This window comes from Mirounga leonina, unplaced genomic scaffold, assembly GCF_011800145.1.
Source record: "Mirounga leonina isolate KUSES-001 unplaced genomic scaffold, KU_Mleo_1.0 Mir_200, whole genome shotgun sequence".
In the NCBI taxonomy this organism is placed as follows: Eukaryota; Metazoa; Chordata; class Mammalia; order Carnivora; family Phocidae; genus Mirounga; species Mirounga leonina.
This window is the reverse complement of record NW_023270503.1, coordinates 24,274,820-24,296,386: the sequence shown is the minus strand read 5'-3', so window position 1 is coordinate 24,296,386 and position 21,567 is coordinate 24,274,820. Positions and strand designations below refer to the sequence as shown.

The 21,567-nt window shown below is 37.8% G+C and overlaps 1 protein-coding gene across 1 annotated transcript in view; it reads left to right on the top strand.

The window, feature by feature from the left end:
- The window catches only part of NPEPPS (aminopeptidase puromycin sensitive), a 94,599-nt gene that overhangs the window by 5,310 nt on the left and 67,722 nt on the right, over positions 1-21,567 (top strand). Inside the window, exon 2 of the mRNA XM_035026976.1 lies at positions 4,187-4,271. Coding sequence (XP_034882867.1) covers positions 4,187-4,271 — 85 coding nt within the window. The remainder of the gene's footprint in view (positions 1-4,186; positions 4,272-21,567) is intronic.

Below are 21,567 nucleotides of genomic sequence, written 5' to 3'. Positions count from 1 at the left end.
TTTTAACGATGAAATTGCTTGTAAGGCAAAATGACTCAGGTTCAGATTGACTGACATTTGGAGTTGTCACACTGGAGATTTCCTTTTACTAAAATCTGAGGGCTCTGGCAATCAGAGAAAAGCCTCTTGGGTCTTACAGTACCTGTAAGATGTATTCCTGAGTGATCATAATAAAGACTCATTCAGGGAAAAAAAAAAATCTCCTTTCTGCCTTCCTAACTCATAGGAAACTTCCATTGTAAAATTGTTACAAGTGGTCAAGCTGCCTCTTCAGTGGAGCCATTACTTAGTGTTTGGTTCAGTTGAAGTACAGTTTGTATGGGGCTCCAAGAAGACTTAACCCTGGGTTTGAAACAAGGGAAGGAAACACTGTTGTTCCATTCTTTAATAGCATCAAAAGGAGAAGTTGAAAATTAGCTTGTTATCCACACAATATCTATGCCAACTTTAACATTTTGCTTCTATTTTAAGCTTGCATACTGTGAAGATCTTAATGCTGACATTTCTTTGAATTATTACCTGTATTTTTGGTGGTGGAACATATCACTAACATGATGATGTTAATATGTGAGAAATCGTGTACTGAATCATCAGGTCAGTGCTATTGTGGGAAAAACATCAAAAAGAGCAATGTTACCGTGTGGTAGTGAAGCACTTAAATCCATGCTGATATCCAGAGTACTAATAATATAGCACATAGTTTTTACATTTTCTATCATTCTGATAGACACTTTATAAACTGTTAGGTGAATGCTGTTAGATGATATTCAGAGGAACATCTTTATGATTACAGCTCATTTAATCTTGGTCTCTGTGTATGTCTTTTTTTTTTTTTTTTTAAGTAAACTCTATGCCAACTCACAGCCCTGAAATCTAAGAGTTGCTGAGGCAGCCACATGCCCCTCTGTGTGTGTCTTAATAACAAAATCTATTAACTGATTACAATGAATCACACACTAAGGACTAAAACAAGCACTTTATATCCTGTTTAAAATGCATGTCTAATATGAGGCAGAGTATAGTGTCAGATTTTTAAAATTTGAGTAGCATTCTATTACTGAGATAAGTATTTTTCTTCCTTTGGTTCCTCCCTTGAACCCTTCCAGAAATGGCAGCATCTTGGAGGGAAAAAAAAAAGATTAGTAGCTATTCAACAAGCAGCTTAATTCAGTAGTATAAACAGGTGGGTTTTCCCTAAACACAGGAGGCTAGAATATACTTGTAAATGGATGTTGTAGACTGTGCCTTTCCAGAGTATGCAAACACTTTCACTCAGAATGTTACAATAGTGGTGAGGTGAATGTCATTTGGCATATGTAGCGTTGTACAGGTATCTTGACATTGGCAGATTAACTGCTTGGCTACCATTAAATTCACTGTAGATGTTGATGGATGAAAATATGGTTGCCTAGCTAAAGATGAAGATGTGTAACTAAACTACTGTTACTATCCTGTTGACACAAACTTCAGACTCTGGAAGGTTTTTATTCATTTCACTTTTTGGAAACACCTCCCTGCAGTCCACCCCCGCCTCATTAAGTGCTTCATTTCTCTGTGTTGCTGAATTTTTTTAAAGTGAATTTATAAATAGGCAAAGGAAATTTTTTGTTTGTTTGTTCGTTCAAATGTAGTGCTATAAACGGCCAGTTGGGACAGAAAAGTTTTAGTGCTGCTTAGGAATGTTCCTGATGAAATAAACAGTGTGAAGGAATATTACCACTCACAAAATTATTTATTTATTTATTTAAAGATTTTATTTTTAAGTAATCTCTTACCCAACATGGGGCTGGAACTCACAATCCCAAGATCAAGAGTTGCATGCTGTACTGACTGAGCCAGTGTGGGGCTTGAACTCATGTCCCCAAGATCAAGAATCTCACATTCTACCAACTGACCTAGCCAAGTCCCTGAAAAAGATTTTTTTTTTTAATGAGCCAAAATAGTTTGATGTCATGTGTTAGTGATTTTGACAGTCTGTTACAGGCTTACTAACATACTATCTGTAATTTAGGTCAGGTAATTTTAGTTTGAGATTAATCATGTTTATTTATTGGTTATTAATGAAATGATTACTCTTTGGTATAGCTTATTCGTACAGATATTATATTACTCCTGTGTCCTTACCTAGTTCTGAGGTCTGTTAGTGATCTTGAGGCCCTATTGACCCACGTGTGGGTTTTGTTTGGACTGCACAGTGTTTTTGCAGATTCTGTATTAGTTGCCATCAGTTACAATTTGGGAGATTACACATGAAATCTGAAATGTGTGGCTTTTTTTTTTTTTTTTTTTTTAAGTAATCTCTCTGTCCAGTGTGGGGCTCGAACTCAGACCCAGAGATCAAGAATTGCATGCACTACCAACTGAGTCAGCCAGGAGCCCTGTGGCTTGTTTTTTTTTTTTGGTAATTGGAAGATCTGTTAATACTAAGTCTGCTTTTCAGTATAGCAATAATTGGTTGGCTCCAAGAAATGGCTACCTCCCCCTTCCTTTATGCATAGCCTTCACCTGGCCTACTCTCCTCACCTGCTTGGCTGGCCTCTGTAGACATTTGTGATTTAGGGCATCTGTACTTTTGTTATTTTATTTCATTTCATTTTTAGATTTTATTTATTTATTTATTTGAGAGAGAGAGGGAAAGAGAGAGCTCTTGCGTGTCAACAGGGAGGGGCCGAGAGGGAGGGAGAGTGGAGGGAGAGAGAGAAATATCTGAAGCCCATTCCACCTTGAGCAGGGAGCAGGTCTCCATTTCACAACCATAAGACCTGAGCTGAAACCACTAACTGACTGAGCCACCCAGGAGCCCTAGTATTTTTGTTATTTTAAATTTAGACCATTCAAATGAATGGTCTGAAAATGAATTTGGGAGGTTCTGTTTAAATGCAACAAGTATATAAAACCAAGTCTACAACCAAATTGAAAAGTGGGCAGGGGTTATGAATGAACAATTTACAGAGAAAAAGCAATGGCAAAAAAAAAGAAGAAGGTAAAAAGAGAAGATGCTTAATCAGTGTTACTAGTAATCAGGAAAATTCTATTTAAAGCAATGGTAGAATACCATTTAATACCCATAAGATGGTCAAAAAATTTTAAGTTTTTTGGAGGATGATGAATATGGGATTTCTTTATTCTTTGCTCATGGGAGTGTTAATTGAAACTACTCTAGAGCATAATTGGGACATTCTTGGTAAAGAAAAATGTGCATAGGAAGACATGGACCAAGATATTTATTATAGTACTATTTTAAATAACAAAATAGTGGAAATAATCTAACTTCCTTTAGAAAGGAAATGGATAAATAACTAGTTTATTTATAGAATGGAATACTATTCTGTAGGAGTTAAAATTAATAAATTAGATCTACATCTGTCTGCATTTACCCATCTCAGAAACAATGTTAAATGAAAAAAGCAGATGCAAAGGTTATATACACTTTGATACTATTTGTATAAAATTAAAAACATTGCTGATCTTTATGTAGGTAGCAGAACTATACATATGTGAGAAAGAGCTGCATTAGCCTTAGGAGAGTGGTTATCCCCATGTAATGAGAAAGAGAGGATGGGCTTTCTTTCATTATATCTGTATTTTATTTTGGGGGGATCTGGGCAAGTAAGACAAAATCTTAAAAAGTTTATTTAATCTTGGTGGTGAGTCATTAGTGTCTTTTATATCCAAAATGTTACTTTGGTAAGAGAAAAAATTTAAAGAATGTCTTACAAAGTTTTGACATGGTTTATGATATCACTTTCCTTCCTCTATCCTTAAAGAAGGTCTTATGATAGGTTTGATGATAAAGCATATCTTATGATGGGGCTGAAATACGTAATTAATTGTAGCATACGAGAAGTGTCTCCTAATTAATTTTTAATTTGAAAAGTTTTAATTGTTTTAAATAAAAGTTTAAGTGGGAAAAAATGCTTTTATTTAGCTTATTGGTCAGATATTTAAATTCTGTAAAATACTTAAGTGTTTATTGTTGCTCTTAGCATAATTTGAAAAATGTGAATTGCCTTAGATTACTTAAAACTAATTTATTTTTACCATTGATGTATAAATACTCAGTCTAGGTTTTAGTGATGTCTGGGTTTAAAAAAATTCCTGGTGACACACATTAGGCCAAGATGAAGATGTACATGTTATTAATCTTGGCTATTTCTGACACTGCTGGTTTTTCTTTTCCCCCTAGGTGAGGCAGGCAACCAATCAGATTGTGATGAATTGTGCTGATATTGACATTATTACAGCTTCATATGCACCAGAGGGAGATGAAGGTAAGAGCTGATTTTGCTGTCTCCCTGTGTGTATGATGTGTGTGTGGTGATATATACATTTTCAGATTAAGATATCAGTGTTTGTTACTTTAGAAATAGGAAACATTTTTAGATGTTCATGGGAAATATTTTAATTTTTTTAAAATTTTTTTAAAGATTTTATTTATTTATTTGACAGAGAGAGACACAGCGAGAGAGGAAACACAAGCAGGGGGAGTGGGAGAGGGAGAAGCAGGCTTCCTGCGGAGCAGAGAGCCCGATGCAGGGCTCAATCTCAGGACTCTGGGATCATGACCTGAGCCGAAGGCAGATGCTTAACGACTGAGCCACCCAGGCGCCCTTCATGGGAAATATTTTAATAATCTGTACTATGAGATAAAGGAAATGCCACATTCTAATTCTACTTCAAACATTAACATATTTTGTAACCTTAGGCAGATTATATTTTCATAAATATAAAATGAATATAATACCATGCATATAAAACTGAAGAGGTTTTTTTTTTTTAAGATTGATTTATTTATTTGAGAGAGAGAGAGCGTGAGTGGGAGGGGCAGAGAGAATCCCAAGTAGACTCTGTGCTGACCGCAGAGCCTGATGTAGGGCTTGATCCCACCACCCCAAAATCACAACCCGAGCTGAAATCAAGAGCCAGTCGCCCAATCGACTGCGCCACCCAGGCGCTCCAAGCTAAAGAGTTATTTTTAAAATAAGTGCTTTGAACACGAAAGATTGGTTCATCAAGGTGGCTTACTTAATATGTGGTTTCCTTAAAAGTTTTTTTTTTTTCCCTTTTGGACAATAAATTAAAATTGGGATAATGAATCTTACTTGTAATTGAGAGAAAAATATTTGCCTTATGAGATGGAATGTGGAGGTTAGAATCTAGATGACCAAGTTAGTTACAGAGTAAGAATATGTTAAAAAGAAACATTATATAGAATGTATGGGAACTCAGGGCGCCTGGGTGACTCAGTCATTAAGTGTCTGCCTTCAGCTCAGGTCATAATCCCAGGGTCCTGGGATCAAGGCCCGCATTGGGCTCCCTGCTCCACGGGAAGCTTGCTTCTCCCTCTCCCACTCCCCCTGCTTGTGTTCCCTCTCTCCCTGTGTCTCTCTCTGTCAAATAAATAAATAAAATCTTAAAAAAAAAAAAAAAAAGTGTGTGGGAACTCAATTAGCATCTTTAAAATAGGAACTGTTTTAGACCTTGTAAGTACAACAGGGATTAAATTGAGTAGTCAGTTTTGACCTGAAATCTTATTCCCACGTAAGTTAATTTTAAAAAGTCATGTTTGGCATGAACTCACAAATGTATTAATATTGGAACTGAGGTGCTTTTTACTTTTGACAAAATGATTTTTTGATTAGTCTCCACTACTCTGAGACTTCCTCTTAGAAAATTTTTTCATTTGCTATCAGGGCACCTGGCTGGCTTAGTTAGTAAAGCATGCAACTCTTGATGTCAGGGTCGTGAGTTCAAGCCCCACATTGCGTGTAGGGCTTACTTAAAAAAAAAAGGAAAGAAAAGAAAATTTTTTCATTTGATATCAAATAAGTTAGAAATTTGACCTTTTAGTTTACATTTTGTATTGCTCTTTCCCCTCTCCTTTACACTGGAAAGAAGCATAAAGTAGCATTTTAAGGCCAGACAATATTTTATTTCATGAATTTTTCTTATATTATCTTGTCCATAGAAAGACAAAAAAAAAAGGTGGCAGTTGAGCAGATTATTGCCAAGAAGTACTTTTGTTCGATTGTTTATAAATGAGATCAAATTGCTGTGATTTTAAGTTAGAGGAACAGATCCTTCAAATGGACTTTGAGTGAGTGCCAACATTAAAAAAAATTGTTTGGTAAATGAAAGAGGGATTATTTAATTTCTTTACCTGTGAAGAAAAATATAAGCACCTTCGCCAAGCATATCAAGACAAGCTTGCTTTGTTGTAGGCAGAAAACATTTAAATTTGATACAGAGTTTTAAAATGGGGCAGAGTATAGAAAGGAAGAGATAGTAAAATACATGTGCATCCTCCAGGTGGCACGGTTTCAGCTCAGGTTTGTTCTTATCTTCTTCTACTAAAATGGCAGGAAAGAATTCAGAGAACTCAAATGCTTTGAGTATGCATAACTGAATGGTGCCAAGCTCATAATAGTCAGAATAGCATTGTTTGTGTTCTGATTAAGAGGGTCAGAAGAGAAATGAAAGCTTAAAGAAGTGAAGGGGATTTGGAGAGAGATTCAGATAAAACATTACTCTTTTTTAGGTACATAAAATATTTTCTTCAAAACTAGCTAAGGGATATTTTTCAACTCATTTCTCCTGCAGCAATGGGAAAAACCTAGAGTCATATGTAAGCTCATCTAATTTTAGAGTATAAGAGAATGGGAAATTGTATTAATTGGAATTTTAAGGTTTCAGTCAGAAACAGATTTGGCCTTCCAGACACATACACAGTGTAATTCTATCCTTGAGCATAGTAGCATTTCTTGATTTTTACCTTATGGAAGAGTACAACATGTTGTTTCTTTAGAAATTTCCAGGGCGGTATGGTTTGGCAGGGGAATAATTGAGTTAATAGGAAAGGTACCATTTTTAACTCAGCTAATCTCATCTAGTACAGTACCTATTAATACTTAAGATTGTCTTCTGCAAGACCGAGTCACGTATGTGTAGCCACTAAATCTTGGTACTTTAAGGTAAAATCAGAAAATCATTCGAAGGCACGAAATTCTTGCATCTTTGTGTAAGTTTTTAATTAATAGAAAAAAAAAAAAGCCATCTTGTGGTTTGTGCAGTGACCCAGAAAGACCTATTGGCATGTGTCTCTTTAAACTAAGGCCCTGCCTTTTCAACAGAAATAACTTATTTTAAAACCTAATTGAGATCTTTGTAATATTTAAAAAATGAGAACTCAGTAAGAAAAACGGCTGAAAACTGTTTTTTTACTGTTCTGCACTTCAAGGGTTGGTGAAATCACTAACATTTAAGCCCCAGTGCAAGGAGTGCACCTCCCTACACAGTGCAGGGGTTAGTATTGTCTCCAGCTTCCGCAAGAGTGCCTGAACTCAGGTCATGCCAGGTAAAGAGACTTTTAATTTATCATTAAGAGATGGCTTGGGCATAACCACATGGAGAATGATCACTTGACAGTTTTGTACCAACTTTTCCCTTAGTATACTTTGTCAGGTATGTTGGTAGCATTAGCTATCTAAGGAAAAAGTTTTCCCTATTCCATACAGAGTTCTGATACATAGCTTCAGATCCACCACATAACCTTGGTTTATCCATTCAAGGCATGTAAATCTTAACACGTTTATTCTTGAAGTAGAGTTACATTTTTCCGAATGTGCAGATGAGCGCATGTGTGTTTAATGAGGATGACACAGCTAGGCAGAAATACTGCCAAATATTAACAATTTTGAGCAAAACTATTAACTTGAGAAAAAGGAATCGTTCCTCACACTTGATCAGAGGCCTTTATTTTAAGCTTCAGTAAGCCTTTATAAGCCTAGCAGTGATATATATTCTGTCATGCAGTTAAATGTGGATTAGGAATAACATTATTAAACCACCATCTCTTTGCAAGAATTGTTTTTGTTCTGAAAATACATGCATGACTAATTAAGTGCTAGCTCTCAGATCTGGAAAATTGAAAGAGAAGAGAAAATATCCATTTCTAATACAAATGTATTGAAATATGATACAGAATTTCATAAGGAAATTTTAAATGAAAGGAATCAAAGTATAAGTTTAATTATACAAATAACAATATAGGGTAGGGGGCCTCAAACCAAAGTTACTTTGGGATTAAGCAAATAACAAACGAGTGAATTGGACTGGATGTAGGAAAACAAAAATGTTGGGGCAGAAGCCAAAGAATGTATGTCTCACATAAATGTATTCAAATTTTAAACAACTTTTCTGGCCAACAGAACATTGGCCAGAATGAGCTATATTGAGCTATATTGACTTCTGTTGAATTTGCAACCTCCCAGGGAACTGTGTGTTTTGCATATTCTTTATCACTTGGACATGAAGATAAGACTTGAGTATAGCTGTCTCATTAAAAAGAGCAAAAACCCTTATGAGATTCTTCCAGATTCTTAATTGAAACTGATGTATAATATGCCATATTACTATTAAATATATTTAGCAAATTGTTTTAGCTTGCCATACATGTTCCAGTGTTACATCCTTTTTAAAGATTCAGAATACCTCTCTTTAGGTAGTTTTTAGAATTTTTTGAGCACTACATGGCCTTATTTCTGAGTTCTTGTTTTTATGTTGTCTCTATTTACGAGTCCTGAGTATATTGAGTTTTGGGGATTTTGAACATAAAGTCTATTATGTGCTGTTATTCTTCATATTAATGCATAAGCTAACCACTATTCCAGGCTATATTGAGGAACCAAATATTTTCCCAGGTGTTTGGTAACTTTCAGGGCATCCTGTTTTCTGAATTAAATGGTGATTTTAGGGGCACCAGGGTGGCTCAGTCAGTTAAGTGTCTGCCTTTGGCTTAGGTTATGATCCCAGGGTCTTGGGATCGAGCCCCACGTCAGGCTGCTTGCTCAGTGGGGAGCCTGCTTCTCCCTTTGCCTGCACCCCCTGCTTGTTTGCACACACTCTCTCTCTGTCAAATAAATAAGTAAAAATCTTTTTAAAAAATGGTGATTCTATTTTTCATACTAATAAACTTTATTTTTCAGAGCAGTTTGGAGTAAAGAGTACAAAGATTTCCCATGTATTCCTTGTCCCACCCACCCTCCTCTTCCCTCATTATCAACATCCTGAACCAGAGTGGTACATTTGTTACAGTCAATGAACCTACCTCAGCACCTCATTAACACTCAAAGTCCATAGTTTACATTACGGTTCATTCTTGGTGTTATACATTCTATGGGTTTTAATAAATGTAAAATGACATGTATTCACCATTACAGTATCACACACAATTGTTTCACTGCTCTAAAAATCCTGTGTTTAGGAGCGCCTGGGTGGCTCAGATGGTTAAGTGTCTGCCTTCGGCGCAGGTCATGATCCCAGGGTCCTGGGATCAAGCCCCACATCGGACTCCCTGCTCAACGGGGAGCCTGCTTCTCCCTCTCCCTCTACTGTTCCCTCTGCTTGTGCTCTCTCACTCTCTCTGTCTAATAAATAAATAAAGTCTTTAAAAAAAAAAATCCTGTGTTTATCCAATCCTCGTTCCTAACCCCTGGCAACGACTAATCTTTTTCCTGTCTCCATAGTGTTGCCTTTTCTGGAATGTCCTATAGTTGGAGTCAGACTGCAGTATGCTGCCTTTTCAGGTTGGCTTCTTTCACTTAGCAGTAATGCATTTAAGTTTCTTCCATGTCTTTTCATCATTGCTTGAGAGCTCATTTCTTTTTAGCTCTGAATAATATTCCATTGTCCGTATATACCAGTTTATCCATTTACCCACTGAAGGACTCCTTGGTTACTTCCAGGTTTTGGCAGTTATGAGTAAAGGTGCTGTAAATATCCATGTGCAGGTTTTCGTGAGGACATGTTTTCAGCTCCTTTTGGTACATACCAAAGAGCATGGTTGCTGGATGCTATGGTAAGAGTGTGTTTAAGGGTGCCTGGCTGGCTCAGTCAGTAGAGCATCCAACTCTTGATCTTGGGGTCATGAGTTCAAGCCCCACGTTGGGTATAGAGATTACTTAAAAAAAAAAAAAAAAGTTTAGTTTTGTAAGAAACTGCCAAGTTGTCTTCCAAAATAACTATCATTTTGCATTCCCACCAGCAGTGAATAGAGTTCTTGTTGCTTTGTATGCTCCTAAGCATTTGCTAGCGTTTCGGATTTTGGCCATTTTAATAGGTGTCTAGGGGTATGTCATTGTTTTAATTTGCAAGTCTCTAATGACATGATGTTGAAACCCTTTCATATGCTTTCTTGTCATCTGCATATCATCTTCAGTGAGATGTCTGTTCAGGTCTTTGACACAATGTTAATTGTTCTTTTTCTTATTGTTGAGTTTTAAGAATTCTTTGTATGTTTTGGATAACAGTCCTTTATCAATCAGATGTGTCTTTTTTTAAAAGACTTATTTATTTATTTGAGCACAAGCAGGCGGAGAGGCAGAGGGAATCTTCAGGGAGACTCCCTGCTGAGCGCAGAGCCTGACATGGGCTCAGTCTCACCACCCATGAGATCGTGACCTGAGCTGAAACCAAGAGTCAGACGCTTAATCTACTGAGCCACCCAGGCGCCCCCAGATGTGTCTTTTGCAGATATTTTCTCCCAGTCTGTGACTAGTCTTCTCATCCTCTTGACATTGTCTGTCTCAGAGCAGAATTTTTAAATTTTAATTAAGTCCAGGTTATCATTTCTTTCTTTCCTGGATTATACCTTTAGTGTTTTATCTGAAAAGTCATCACCCATACTCAAGGTCAACTAGATTTTCTCCTGTGTTATCTTCCAGGAGTTTCATTTTACATTTAGGTCTATAATCCATTTTGAGTTAATTTTTGTAAAAGATGTAAGGTCTATGTCTGCATTAGTTGTTTTTGCATATGGATGTCCAGTTTTTCCAGCATATGTTGAAAAGATAGCTCCATTGTATTGCTTTTTCTCCTATGTCAAAAATCAGTTGACTATATTTATGTGGGTCTATTTCTGTTTCTGTTTTCTGTATTCTGTTCCATTGATCATCTTGTCTCTTGTTTCTCCAATACCACACTATCTTTTTTTTTTAAGATTTTTAAGGTTTTATTTATTATTTATTTATTTATTTATTTATTTGACAGAGAGAGACACAGTGAGAGAGGGAACACAAGCAGGGGGAGTGGGAGAGGGAGAAGCAGGCTTCCTGCGGAGCAGGGAGCCCAATGTGGGGCTCGATCCCAGGACCCTGGAATCAGGACCTGAGCCGAAGGCAGATGCTTAACGACTAAGCCACCCAGGTGCCCCTTCATACTATCTTGATTACTGTAGACTTTATGGTAAGTTTTGAAGTTGGGTAGTGTCAGTCCTCTGACTTTGTTCTTCATTATTGTGTTGGCTATTCTGGGTTGTTTGCCTCTGCATATAAACTTTATTTTTTTAAAGATTTTATTTATTTATTTGACAGATAGCACAAGTAGGCAGAGCAGCAGGCAGAGGGAGAGGGAGAAGCAGACTCCCCGCTGAGTAGGGAGCCCGATGCGGAACTCAATCTCAGGACCCCGAGATCATGACCTGAGCCAAAGGTAGCCACTTAACCGACTGAGCCACCCAGGCGCCCCTGCATATAAACTTTAGAATCAGTTTTTCAGTATCCACAAAATAACCTTCTGGGATTTTTTTTTTTTTTTTAAGATTTTATTTATTTATTCATGAGAGACAGAGAGAGAGGCAGAGGGAGAAGCAGGCTCCCAAGGAGCAGAGAGCCCGATGCGGGACTTGATCCCAGGACCCTGGGATCATGACCTGAGCCGAAGGCAGACGCTTAACCATCTGAGCCACCCAGGCGCCCACCTTCTGGGATTTTTATTGGGATTGGGATTGAATCTATAGATCAAGTTGGGAGGAACTGACATCTTGACAATATGGAGTCTGACCCATGAACATGGACTATCTCTCCATTTACTTAGTTCTTTAATATCTATTATGAGAGTTTTGTAGTTTTTCTCATATGGATCTTGTATATACAAGATTTTGTTTTTTTTATACCTAAGTATTTTGTTTTTGAATATGATAATGTAAATGATGAAGTGTTTTTAATTTTTCTTTTTTTAAGATTTATTTTTTGACAGAGACAGCGAGAGAGGGAACACAAGCAGGGGGAGAGGGAGAGGGAGAAGCAGGTCTCCCACTGAGCAGGGAACCTGATGTAGGGTTTGATCCCAGGACCCTGGGATCATGACCTGAGCTGAAGGCAGATGCTTAATGACTGAGCCACCCAGGCACCCCGTATTTTTAATTTCAAATACCACTTATTCATTGCTGGTATATAGAAAAGTGATAGACTTATGTATATTAATCTCGTATCCTGCAACCTTACTATAATTGCTTATTAGTTCCAGGAGTTTTTTGCTGATTCTTTTGAATTTTCTACATGAGCACGTCATCCATGAACAAGGACAGTTTTATTTCTACCATCCCAATATGTATTTCTTTTTTTTTTTTTTAAAGATTTTATTTATTTATTCATGAGAGAGAGAGAGAAGCAGGCTCCCAAGGAGCAGGGAGCCCGATGTGGGACTCGATCCCAGGACCCTGGGATCATGACCTGAGCCGAAGGCAGACGCTTAACCATCTGAGCCACCCAGGCGCCCCCAATATGTATTTCATTTTCTTGTCTTACTGCATTAGCTAGGACTTTTCAGTACAATGTTGAAAAGCAGTGGTGAAATATCTTTGCTTTGTCCTCATCTTAGCTGGAAAGCTTGGAATTTCTCACCATTAAGTATGATGTTAGCTGTAGGGTTTTTGTAGATGTTCTATATCAAGTTGAAGAAATTCATCTTTATTCCTACTTTGCTGAGAGATTTTATCATGAATGGGTATTGGATTTTGTCAAATGCTTTTTCTGCATCTTCTGATGATTGTGTGATACTTCTTTGTTAGACTGTTGATGTGATGGAGTACATTGATTTTTGTTGTATGTTGAAACTACCTTGCATACTAGGATAAATCCCACTTTGTCATGGCATATAATTCTTTTTATATATTGTTGGATTCGAATTGCTAATATTGTTGAGGATTTTTGCCTTTATGTTCATAAGAGATATTGGTCTATAGTTTTTTATATGTCTTTTGTTTTGATATTAGGGTAATGCAGGCTTCATAAAATGAGTTAGGAAGTGCTTTTTTTCTGCTTCTATGTTCTGGAACAGATTTTAGAGAATGCATATAATTTCTTACTTAAATGTTTGGTAGAATTCACAAGTGAACCTCTCTGAGCCTGTGCTTTCTGTTTTGGAAGATTATAATTTCTATTTATTTATTTATTTATTTTTAAAGATTTTGTTTATTTGACAGAGAGATACATAGCGAGAGGGGAACACAAGCAGGGGGAGTGGGAGAGGGAGAAGCAGGCTTCCTGCTGAGCAGGGAGCCCAGCGTGGGACTCAATCCCAGGACCCTGGGATCATCACCTGAGCCGAAGGCAGACGCCCAATGACTGAGCCACTGAGGCACCCCTTTTTTTTTTCCATTATTTTTAAAGATTCATTTATTTATTTTAGAGAGAGTGCTTGTGAGTCGGTGGGGGAAGGGCAGAGAGAGAATCTAAAGCAGACTCTGTACTGAGCGTGGAGCCCAACACAGAGCTTGATCTCATGACTCTGAAATCATGACCTGAGCTAAAACCAGAAGTTGGACACTCAACCAACTGAGGCACCCAGGTGCCCCTGATTCAATTTCTTTAATAGATATATAGCTATTCAGATTACCTGTTTCTTCTTGTGTGCGTTTTAGTAGATTATGTGTTTCAAGGAATTGATCCATTTCATTGAGGTTTTTAAATTTGTGGGCAGAGATTTGTTTATAATAGTCCTGTATTATTTTAAAATTTAATTTATTCATTGGGGGGGCGGGGCAGAGGGAGAGGGAGAGAGAGAATCTTAAGCAGGCTCCATGCCCAGTGCAGAGCGCAATGCAAGGCTCATATCATGACCCTGAGATCATGACCTGAGCCAAAATCAAGAATCGGTCGTGGGGCGCCTGGGTGGCTCAGTCATTAAGCGTCTGCCTTTGGCTCAGGTCATGATCCCAGGGTCCTGGGATCGAGCCCCTCATCGGGCTCCCTGCTCCGCAGGAGGCCTGCTTCTCCCTCTCCCACTCCCTCTGCTTGTGTTCCCTCTCTCACTGTGTCTCTCTCTGTCAAATAAATAAAATCTTAAAAAAAAGAATCGGTCACTTAACTGACTGAGCCACCCAGGAGCCCCTCATGTATAATTTTTTTAATGTCTGTGGGGTCTGTAGTCATGTTCTCTCTTTCAATTATTAAGAACAGAATGCCCTAACATATTTCAAAATAGCTCCTTTCCCCCTCCTCCTGCCAGAAGCATGAGGGGATTGTTATGTTGTGCTGGAGTATTGCCCCCCTTCTCATTATGTAATGTTCCTTTTAACTTTCCTTGCTTTTGAAGTCTGCTCTATCTGAAATTAATACAGCTACTCCCACTTTTTTTTTTTTTTAAGATTTTTTATTTATTTGACAGAGACACAGCGAGAGAGGGAACACAAGCAGGGGGAGTGGGAGAGGGAGAAGCAGCTTCCCGCGGAGCAGGGAGCCCGATATGGGGCTTGATCCCAGGACTCTGGGATCATGACCTGAGCCGAAGGCAGACGCTCACCGACTGAGCCACCCAGGCGCCCCTCCCACTTTCTTTTGATGAGTTTTAGTATATCTTTTTCTATCCTTTTACTTTTAATCTGTAACGTGTTTTAGTGGTTGCCCTAGAGTTTGCAATATGTATTTATAATTAATCCAGTCACTTTCAGATAATGCCATAGTGCTTCACAAGTAGTGCAAGTACCTTATAATAACAAAATATTCCCAGTTCCTTCCTGCCATCCCTTGTTTCATTGCTGTCATTCATTTCACTTATGCATAAGCATACCCACACATACACAGAAGCCAACATAATTAAAATACATTGTTACTATTAATATTTTGAACAGTTATCTTTTAGATCAATTAAAAATAACAAAACATTTTTTTAATTTTACTTACATTTATTCATTCTCAGATGCTCTTTCTTTATGTAGATCTGAGTTTCTGACCTGTATCATTTTACTTTTCTCTAAAGAACTTCTTTTAACATATCTTGCAAAGCATATCTACTTGTAACAAATTCCTTCAATTTATGTTTGTCTGACAAAAGTCTATTTCTCCCCCCCCCTTTTTAAAAGATTTTATTTATTTATTTATTTGAGAGAGAGAGAGAGAGAACCTGAGCAGGGGGAGGAGCAGAGGGGGAGGGAGGGGAAAGAATCTTAAACAGATTCCAAGTTGAGCACGGAGCCCCATGCTGGGCTCCATCTTACCTGAGATCATGACCTGAGCCGAAACTGAAGAGTTGGACACTTAATAGCTGAGCCACCCACACGCCCCTCTCCCCACATTTTTTTAAAGACTTAATTTTTTTCAGAGCAGTTTAGGTTCACAGCAAGATTGAGAGGAACATTCTCTTTCACTTTTTTTTTTAAATTTTTTTATTGTTCTGTTAATCCCCATACATTACATCATTAGTTTTAGATGTAGTGTTCCATGATTCATTGTTTGTGCATATCTTTCACTTTTGAAGGATCATTTTGAAGGATACAGAATTCTAGTTAGTTTTTCTTTCTCAGCCCTTTAAATATTTCATTCCATTGTCTTCTTGCTAGCATGGTTTCTGAGAAGTTGAATGTAGTCCTTATCTTGCTCTTCGATAGATAAGGTGTTTTTTCCCTCTGGCTTCTTTCAGGACGTTTTTCTTTATGTTTGATTTCTAAAGTTTGAATATGATATGTCTGGGTTTAGGGGGTTTTGGCATTTATCCTGCTTGGTCTTCTCAGAGCTTCCTGGATCTGTGGTTTGGTCTCTGACATTAACTTGGGGAAATTCTCAGCCATCATTGCTCCAAATATTGCTTCTGTTCCATTCTTTTTCTTGTCCTTCTGATATTCCCATCATGTATATGTTACACTTTTTATAGTTTTCCCACAGTTTTTGGATATTTTGTTGTGGGGTTTTTTTTTTTTTCCAGTTTTGGAGATTTCTTTTGTCATGTCTGCAAGCTCAGAGATTGTTTCCTCAGCCTTGAGCAGTCTATCAGCCCATGAAAGGCATTCTTCATTTCTGTTATTATGCTTTTAATTTCTACCATTTAAAAACATTTTTTTTAGAATCTCTCTCATTCTACTTACATTATCAATTCATTCTTGATGTGTTTACTTTTTTCATTTAAACTCTTTGACAAAAATAAATAAAAGCTCTTAGCATATTAATCATAGTTTAAAAAAACACCTAGTCTGAGAATTCCAACATTACTCCCGTTAACTGACTCTGGTTTTGATGCTTGTTTAGTGTCTTCAGATTGCATTTTCTGCCTTTTAGTATGCTTTCCAGTATTCTTTTGAGAGGCAGACATGATGTACTGGGTAAAAGGAACTATAATAAAATAGGCCTTTAATAATGCTATGGTAGGGTGAAGGGGTAGGGAAAGTATGTATAATTCTCTGACGAAGTCTCAATCTTTCAATGTCTCTGGTCTGTGAACTTCACCAGCACTTTCAGGTTTTCTCCCCGACTGGTGGGACAGGATGGCTGGTGGAGCTAGAGTTTGTTCTTTCCCTTATACCCCAAGTAGGTTAGGCTCTGATAAAACCCAGCAGGTTAAGCTCTGGTAAAATAGTTTCTCTTGAAGGCAGGTTTTGTTAAGAACAGAATGCCCTAACATATTTCAAAATAGCTCCTTTTCCTCTCCTCCTGCCAGAAGCATGAGGGGATTTTTCTCTGGTACTCACTCTTAGGACCTGGTAACTCTCAGAGGTAAAATTCACAAGAGTGTGTGTGTGTGTGGCACTTGGGGGGGTTCCCCCGTGACCAGGTTCTCCTGGAATTTTTATTTTTATTTATTTTTGTCAAAGATTTTATTTATTTGACAGAGAGAGAGCACATGTGCACACGCACAAGCAGGGCGAAAGGCAGGCAGAGGGAGAAGGAGGAAGACAGAGGGAGAAAGAGAAGCAGGCTCGCCGCTGAGCAGGGAGCCCGATGTGGGGACTCGATCCCAGAACCCTTAGATCATGACCTGAGCCGAAGGCAGACGCTTAACTGACTGAGCCACTCAGGTGCCCCAACTCCTGGAATTTTTAACTCTCAGACTTGTCCACACTGAGCCTCCTGCACTTCACCAGTTACAGCACAGGTCTTCCTACCCCAGCACTGGTTGCTAGAGGTGGTTTCTGCTTGTGGGATTTTGCTTAAGTAAGTTGCGATTCTTTGTATCTGCCAGTCACCAATCCTTTTGGCAGTGGTTTATCCCGTGACCTCATCTCTCTGGCAGATCTGAGGAGAGCTGTTGATTTTTCAGTTTGTTTAGCTTTTTACTTGTTGTTAGGATGGAGTGGCAGCTTCTGAGCTTATAATATGCAAGACCAGAAATTCTCCTAGTGATTTTCTTTTTATTTCCAGTATAAAAGGTTGTGTTTTAAAAATATACAAGCAATCTGTGCCTTTTTGTGGGCATATGCTTTCATTTCTTTGGGTAGATTCCTGAGAATACAATGGCTGCATCATATGGTAAATGGAGAATTTTTAAAGAAACTGCCAGTTTTCCAAAGTGGTTGTACCATTTTATATTCTCATTAACTGTGCATGAGAGTTCCAGGTGCTTCATATTCTTGTTATTTTTAAGTGCTAACACTTTTTAACTATTTAAGTGATTATGTAGTGGTATCTTCTTATGGTTTTAATTTACATTTCCCTAATAGCTAATGATGTCAAACATCTTTTCATGCCCTTATTTACCATCCTTATATCTTCCTTGGTGAATTATCAGACCTTTGCCTTTTGTCTGGGGGGTTTGTTTATCTTCTTACTGAATTTTAAGAGTTCTATATGTATTCCAAATACAAGCCTTTGTTGGACAAATGTTTTGCAAATACTCTCTCCCAGTCTTGTGGCTTGCCTTTTAATTTTTGTTACAGTGTTTTTTGATGAGTATCAGTTTATAATTTCAGTGAATTCCAATTTATGCACGTCTGTATATATGTATGTAAACTCTACTCTGAATGTGGGGCTGAAGCACAACCCTGAGATCAAAAGTCACATGTTCTACTGACTGAGCCAGCCAGGCATCTAGATGAATTCTATTTGATTGAATTTTTCTTTTATAGTCATATATTTTTTAAAGATTTTATTTATTTGTCAGAGAGAGAGTACAAGCAGGGGGAGGGGCAGGCAGAGGGAGAAGTAGGCTCTCCGCTAGCAAGGAGGCAGATGAGGGACTCAGTCCCAGGACTCTGGGATCATGACCTGAGCCAAAGGCAGACACTTAACTGACCGAGCCACCCAGGCGTCCCTAGTCATATTTTTTTGTGACCTGTTTAAGTTGTTATACAATTTAAGAACACTAGGTTATTTTCTGTGTTTTCTTCTAGAAGTTTTATAATTTAAATTTTTATAGTTAGGTATGGGTTAAATTTTGTATATGGTATGAGATATAATGGTAGAGGTTGTTTCTTAATTTATTTACTGGTATACAGCTGTTTACTTTTTCTAGCACCATGTGTTAAAAAGATTACTCTTTCCCTATTGAATTTCTGCACTCTCTGTTCTGTTCCATTTAAGTCTTGAAATTAGGTAATATGAGGCCTCTATCTGTTCTTTTTAAAAATGATTTTGGCTGTTCTAGGTCCCTTTAATTTTCATACGAATTTTAGAGTCACCTTGTCAAGTCCTACAATAAAACCTGTGAGTATTGTTATAGGTATTGCATTGACTACATTGGGGAGAGCACTATTGAACCTTTTCATTCATGAAGAATATATATTTTTCCACTTACTCAAATCTTTCTTAATTTCTCTCAGATTGTAGGAGTTTCTACTTTAGCTCATTCTAGAGAAGAGTTAATTCTCTGCTTTTAATTTAGGGGGAGAAGACAGACAGAATACAGCCAGATCAATTTTTTTTTTAATTGTGGTAAAATGCACGTAACATATAATTTACCATCTTAACCATTTATAATTGTACAGTTCATTGGTAGACATTCACATTATTGAGCAACTGTCACTACCATCCATCTCCAGAACTCTTTATCTTGCAAAACAAAACTGTGTACCCATTAAAAATAAATAATTCTCCCCATCCCTCTGCCCCTGGTAACCACCATTCTACTTTTTGTTTCTATTCTAGGTATCTCATTTAAGTGGAATCATATACAGTATTTGCCATTTTATAATTGACTTGTTTCATTTAAATAATGTTCAAGACCATCCATGTTATAGCATATTTCAGAATTTCTTTCTGTTTTAAGGCTGGATAATATTCCACTGTATGTATATACATTTTGTTTATCCATTTATATGTCAGTGAACACTTGGGTTGCTTCCACCTTTTTTTTTTTTTTAAGAGAGACAGCACAGTGGGGAGGGGCAGAGGGAGAGGAGAGAATTTCAAGCAGACTCTGCTGAGCACGGAGCCCGACACAGGGCTCAATCTCACGACCCCGAGATCACAACCAAAACGAAAGCAAGAGTTGGACACAACCAGTTGCACCACCCAGGCACTCCTGGTTGCTTCCACCTTTTAACTGTTGTGCATAATGCTGCTATCAACGTGGGTGTACAAATACCTCCTTGAGACTCTTTCAGTTCATTTGGATATTTCCCAAAATGGAATGGCTGGATCATATGGTAATTTTATTTTTAATTTTTTGAAGAATCAACATACTGTTTTCTGTGGCAGCTGCACCATTTTACATTCCCACCAATTGTACAGAAGGTTCCAGTTTCTCCACATCTTTGCTGTAACTTACTTTCTTGTTTTGATGGTAGCTAACCTAATAGGTATGAACTGGTATCTCATTGTGGTTTTGAGTTGTATTTCTCTAATGATTAGTGATTTTTTTCATGGGCTTATTGGCCATTTGTATATCTTAGGAGAAATGTCTAAGTCCTTTGTCCATTTTTTATAAAGATTATTTTAGAGAGAGAGAGAGCATACGTGCGTGTGCACACAGGGGTGGGGAGAGGGAGAGAGAGGAGAGAAACAGACTCCCTGCTGAGCATGGAGCTTAATGTGGGGCTTGATCCTAGGACCCTGACATCATGACCTGGCTGAAATCAAGAGTCAGACACTTAACTGACTGAGCCGCCTAAGTGCCCCATTGTCCATATTTTAATTGGGTTTTTTACTTTTTTATTGTTGAGTGTAGGAGTTCTCAATATATTCTGGATATTAACCCCTTATCAGATATATTTTGCAGATATTTTCTTCCATTCTGTAGGTTGCCTTTTTACTCTGTTGATTGTGTCTTAGTGTACAAGTTTTTAATTTTGATGTTCATTTTGTCCATTTTTTTTGTTGCCTGTGCTTTTTTTTTTTTTTAAGATTTTATTTATTTGACAGAGACACAGCAAGAGAGGGGAGCACAAGCAGGGGGAGTGGGAGAGGGAGAAGCAGGCTCCCGGCCGAGCAGGGAGCCCGATGCGGGGCTTGATCCCAGGACCCTGGAATCATGACCTGAGCCGAAGGCAGATGCTTAACGACTGAGCCACCCAGGTGCCCCCTGTGCTTTTGATATAATACTCAAGGAATCATTGCTAAATCCAATGTCATAAAACTTTTGCATTGTCTTCTAAGAGTTTTGTAGTGTTAGTTCTCATATTTAGGTCTTTGATACATTTTGAGTTCATTTTTTTAATTAAGTTTTTATTCTTAATTCCAGGATAGTTAACATACAGTGTTATAGGGATGCCTGGCAGGCTCAGTCCAAAGAGCATGCAACTCTTGATCTCAGAGTTGTGAGTTCGAACCCCATGTTGGGTGTAGAGATTCAAAAAAAAAAAAAAGTAGGGAAGAGGGAACCTTCCAGTGTTATATTAGTTTCAGGTGTACAATACAGTAATTCAACAAGTCCAGCTTTATTCTTTTGCATGTGGATATCCAGTTTTCCCAGCACTGTCTCTTTTTTAAAGATTGCCTTTTCTCTATGGAATGATCTTATTAGCACCTTTGTTGAAAATCATTTGACCATTTATTCAGGAGTTTATTTCTGGGCTCTCCGTTTTATTCCATTGGTCTGTATGTCTGTCTTTATGCCAGTACCACACTTTTTTTGATTATTGTACCTTTGTAACCAGGAAATGTGAAACTTCTAACTTTGTTCTTTTTTCAAGATTGTTTTGGCTCTTAAGGGACTTTTGAGATTCTATATGAACTTTTGGTGGACTTTTAAGTTTCTGCAAAAAGCATTGTTGGGCTTTTGAGAGGCACTGTACCGAATCTATAGATTGCTTGGATATTATGAACACTTTTTTTAAGTTTTTAAATTTTTTTAAAGATTTTATTTATTTATTTGAGAGAGAGAGAGCATGAGTAGGGTGAGGGGCAGAGGGAGAGAATGTCAAGCAGACTCCTCACTGGGCATGAAGCCTGACTCGGGGCTCAGTCTCAGAACCCGTGAGATCATGACTTGAGCTGAAACCAAGAGTCAGATGCTCAACTGACTGAGCCACCCAAAAGCCCCAAGTTTTAAAAATTTTTTTAAGTAATCTCTACATGCAACATAGGACTCAAACCCACAACCCTGAGATCAGGAATTGCATGTTCTACCGACTAAGCCAGGCGC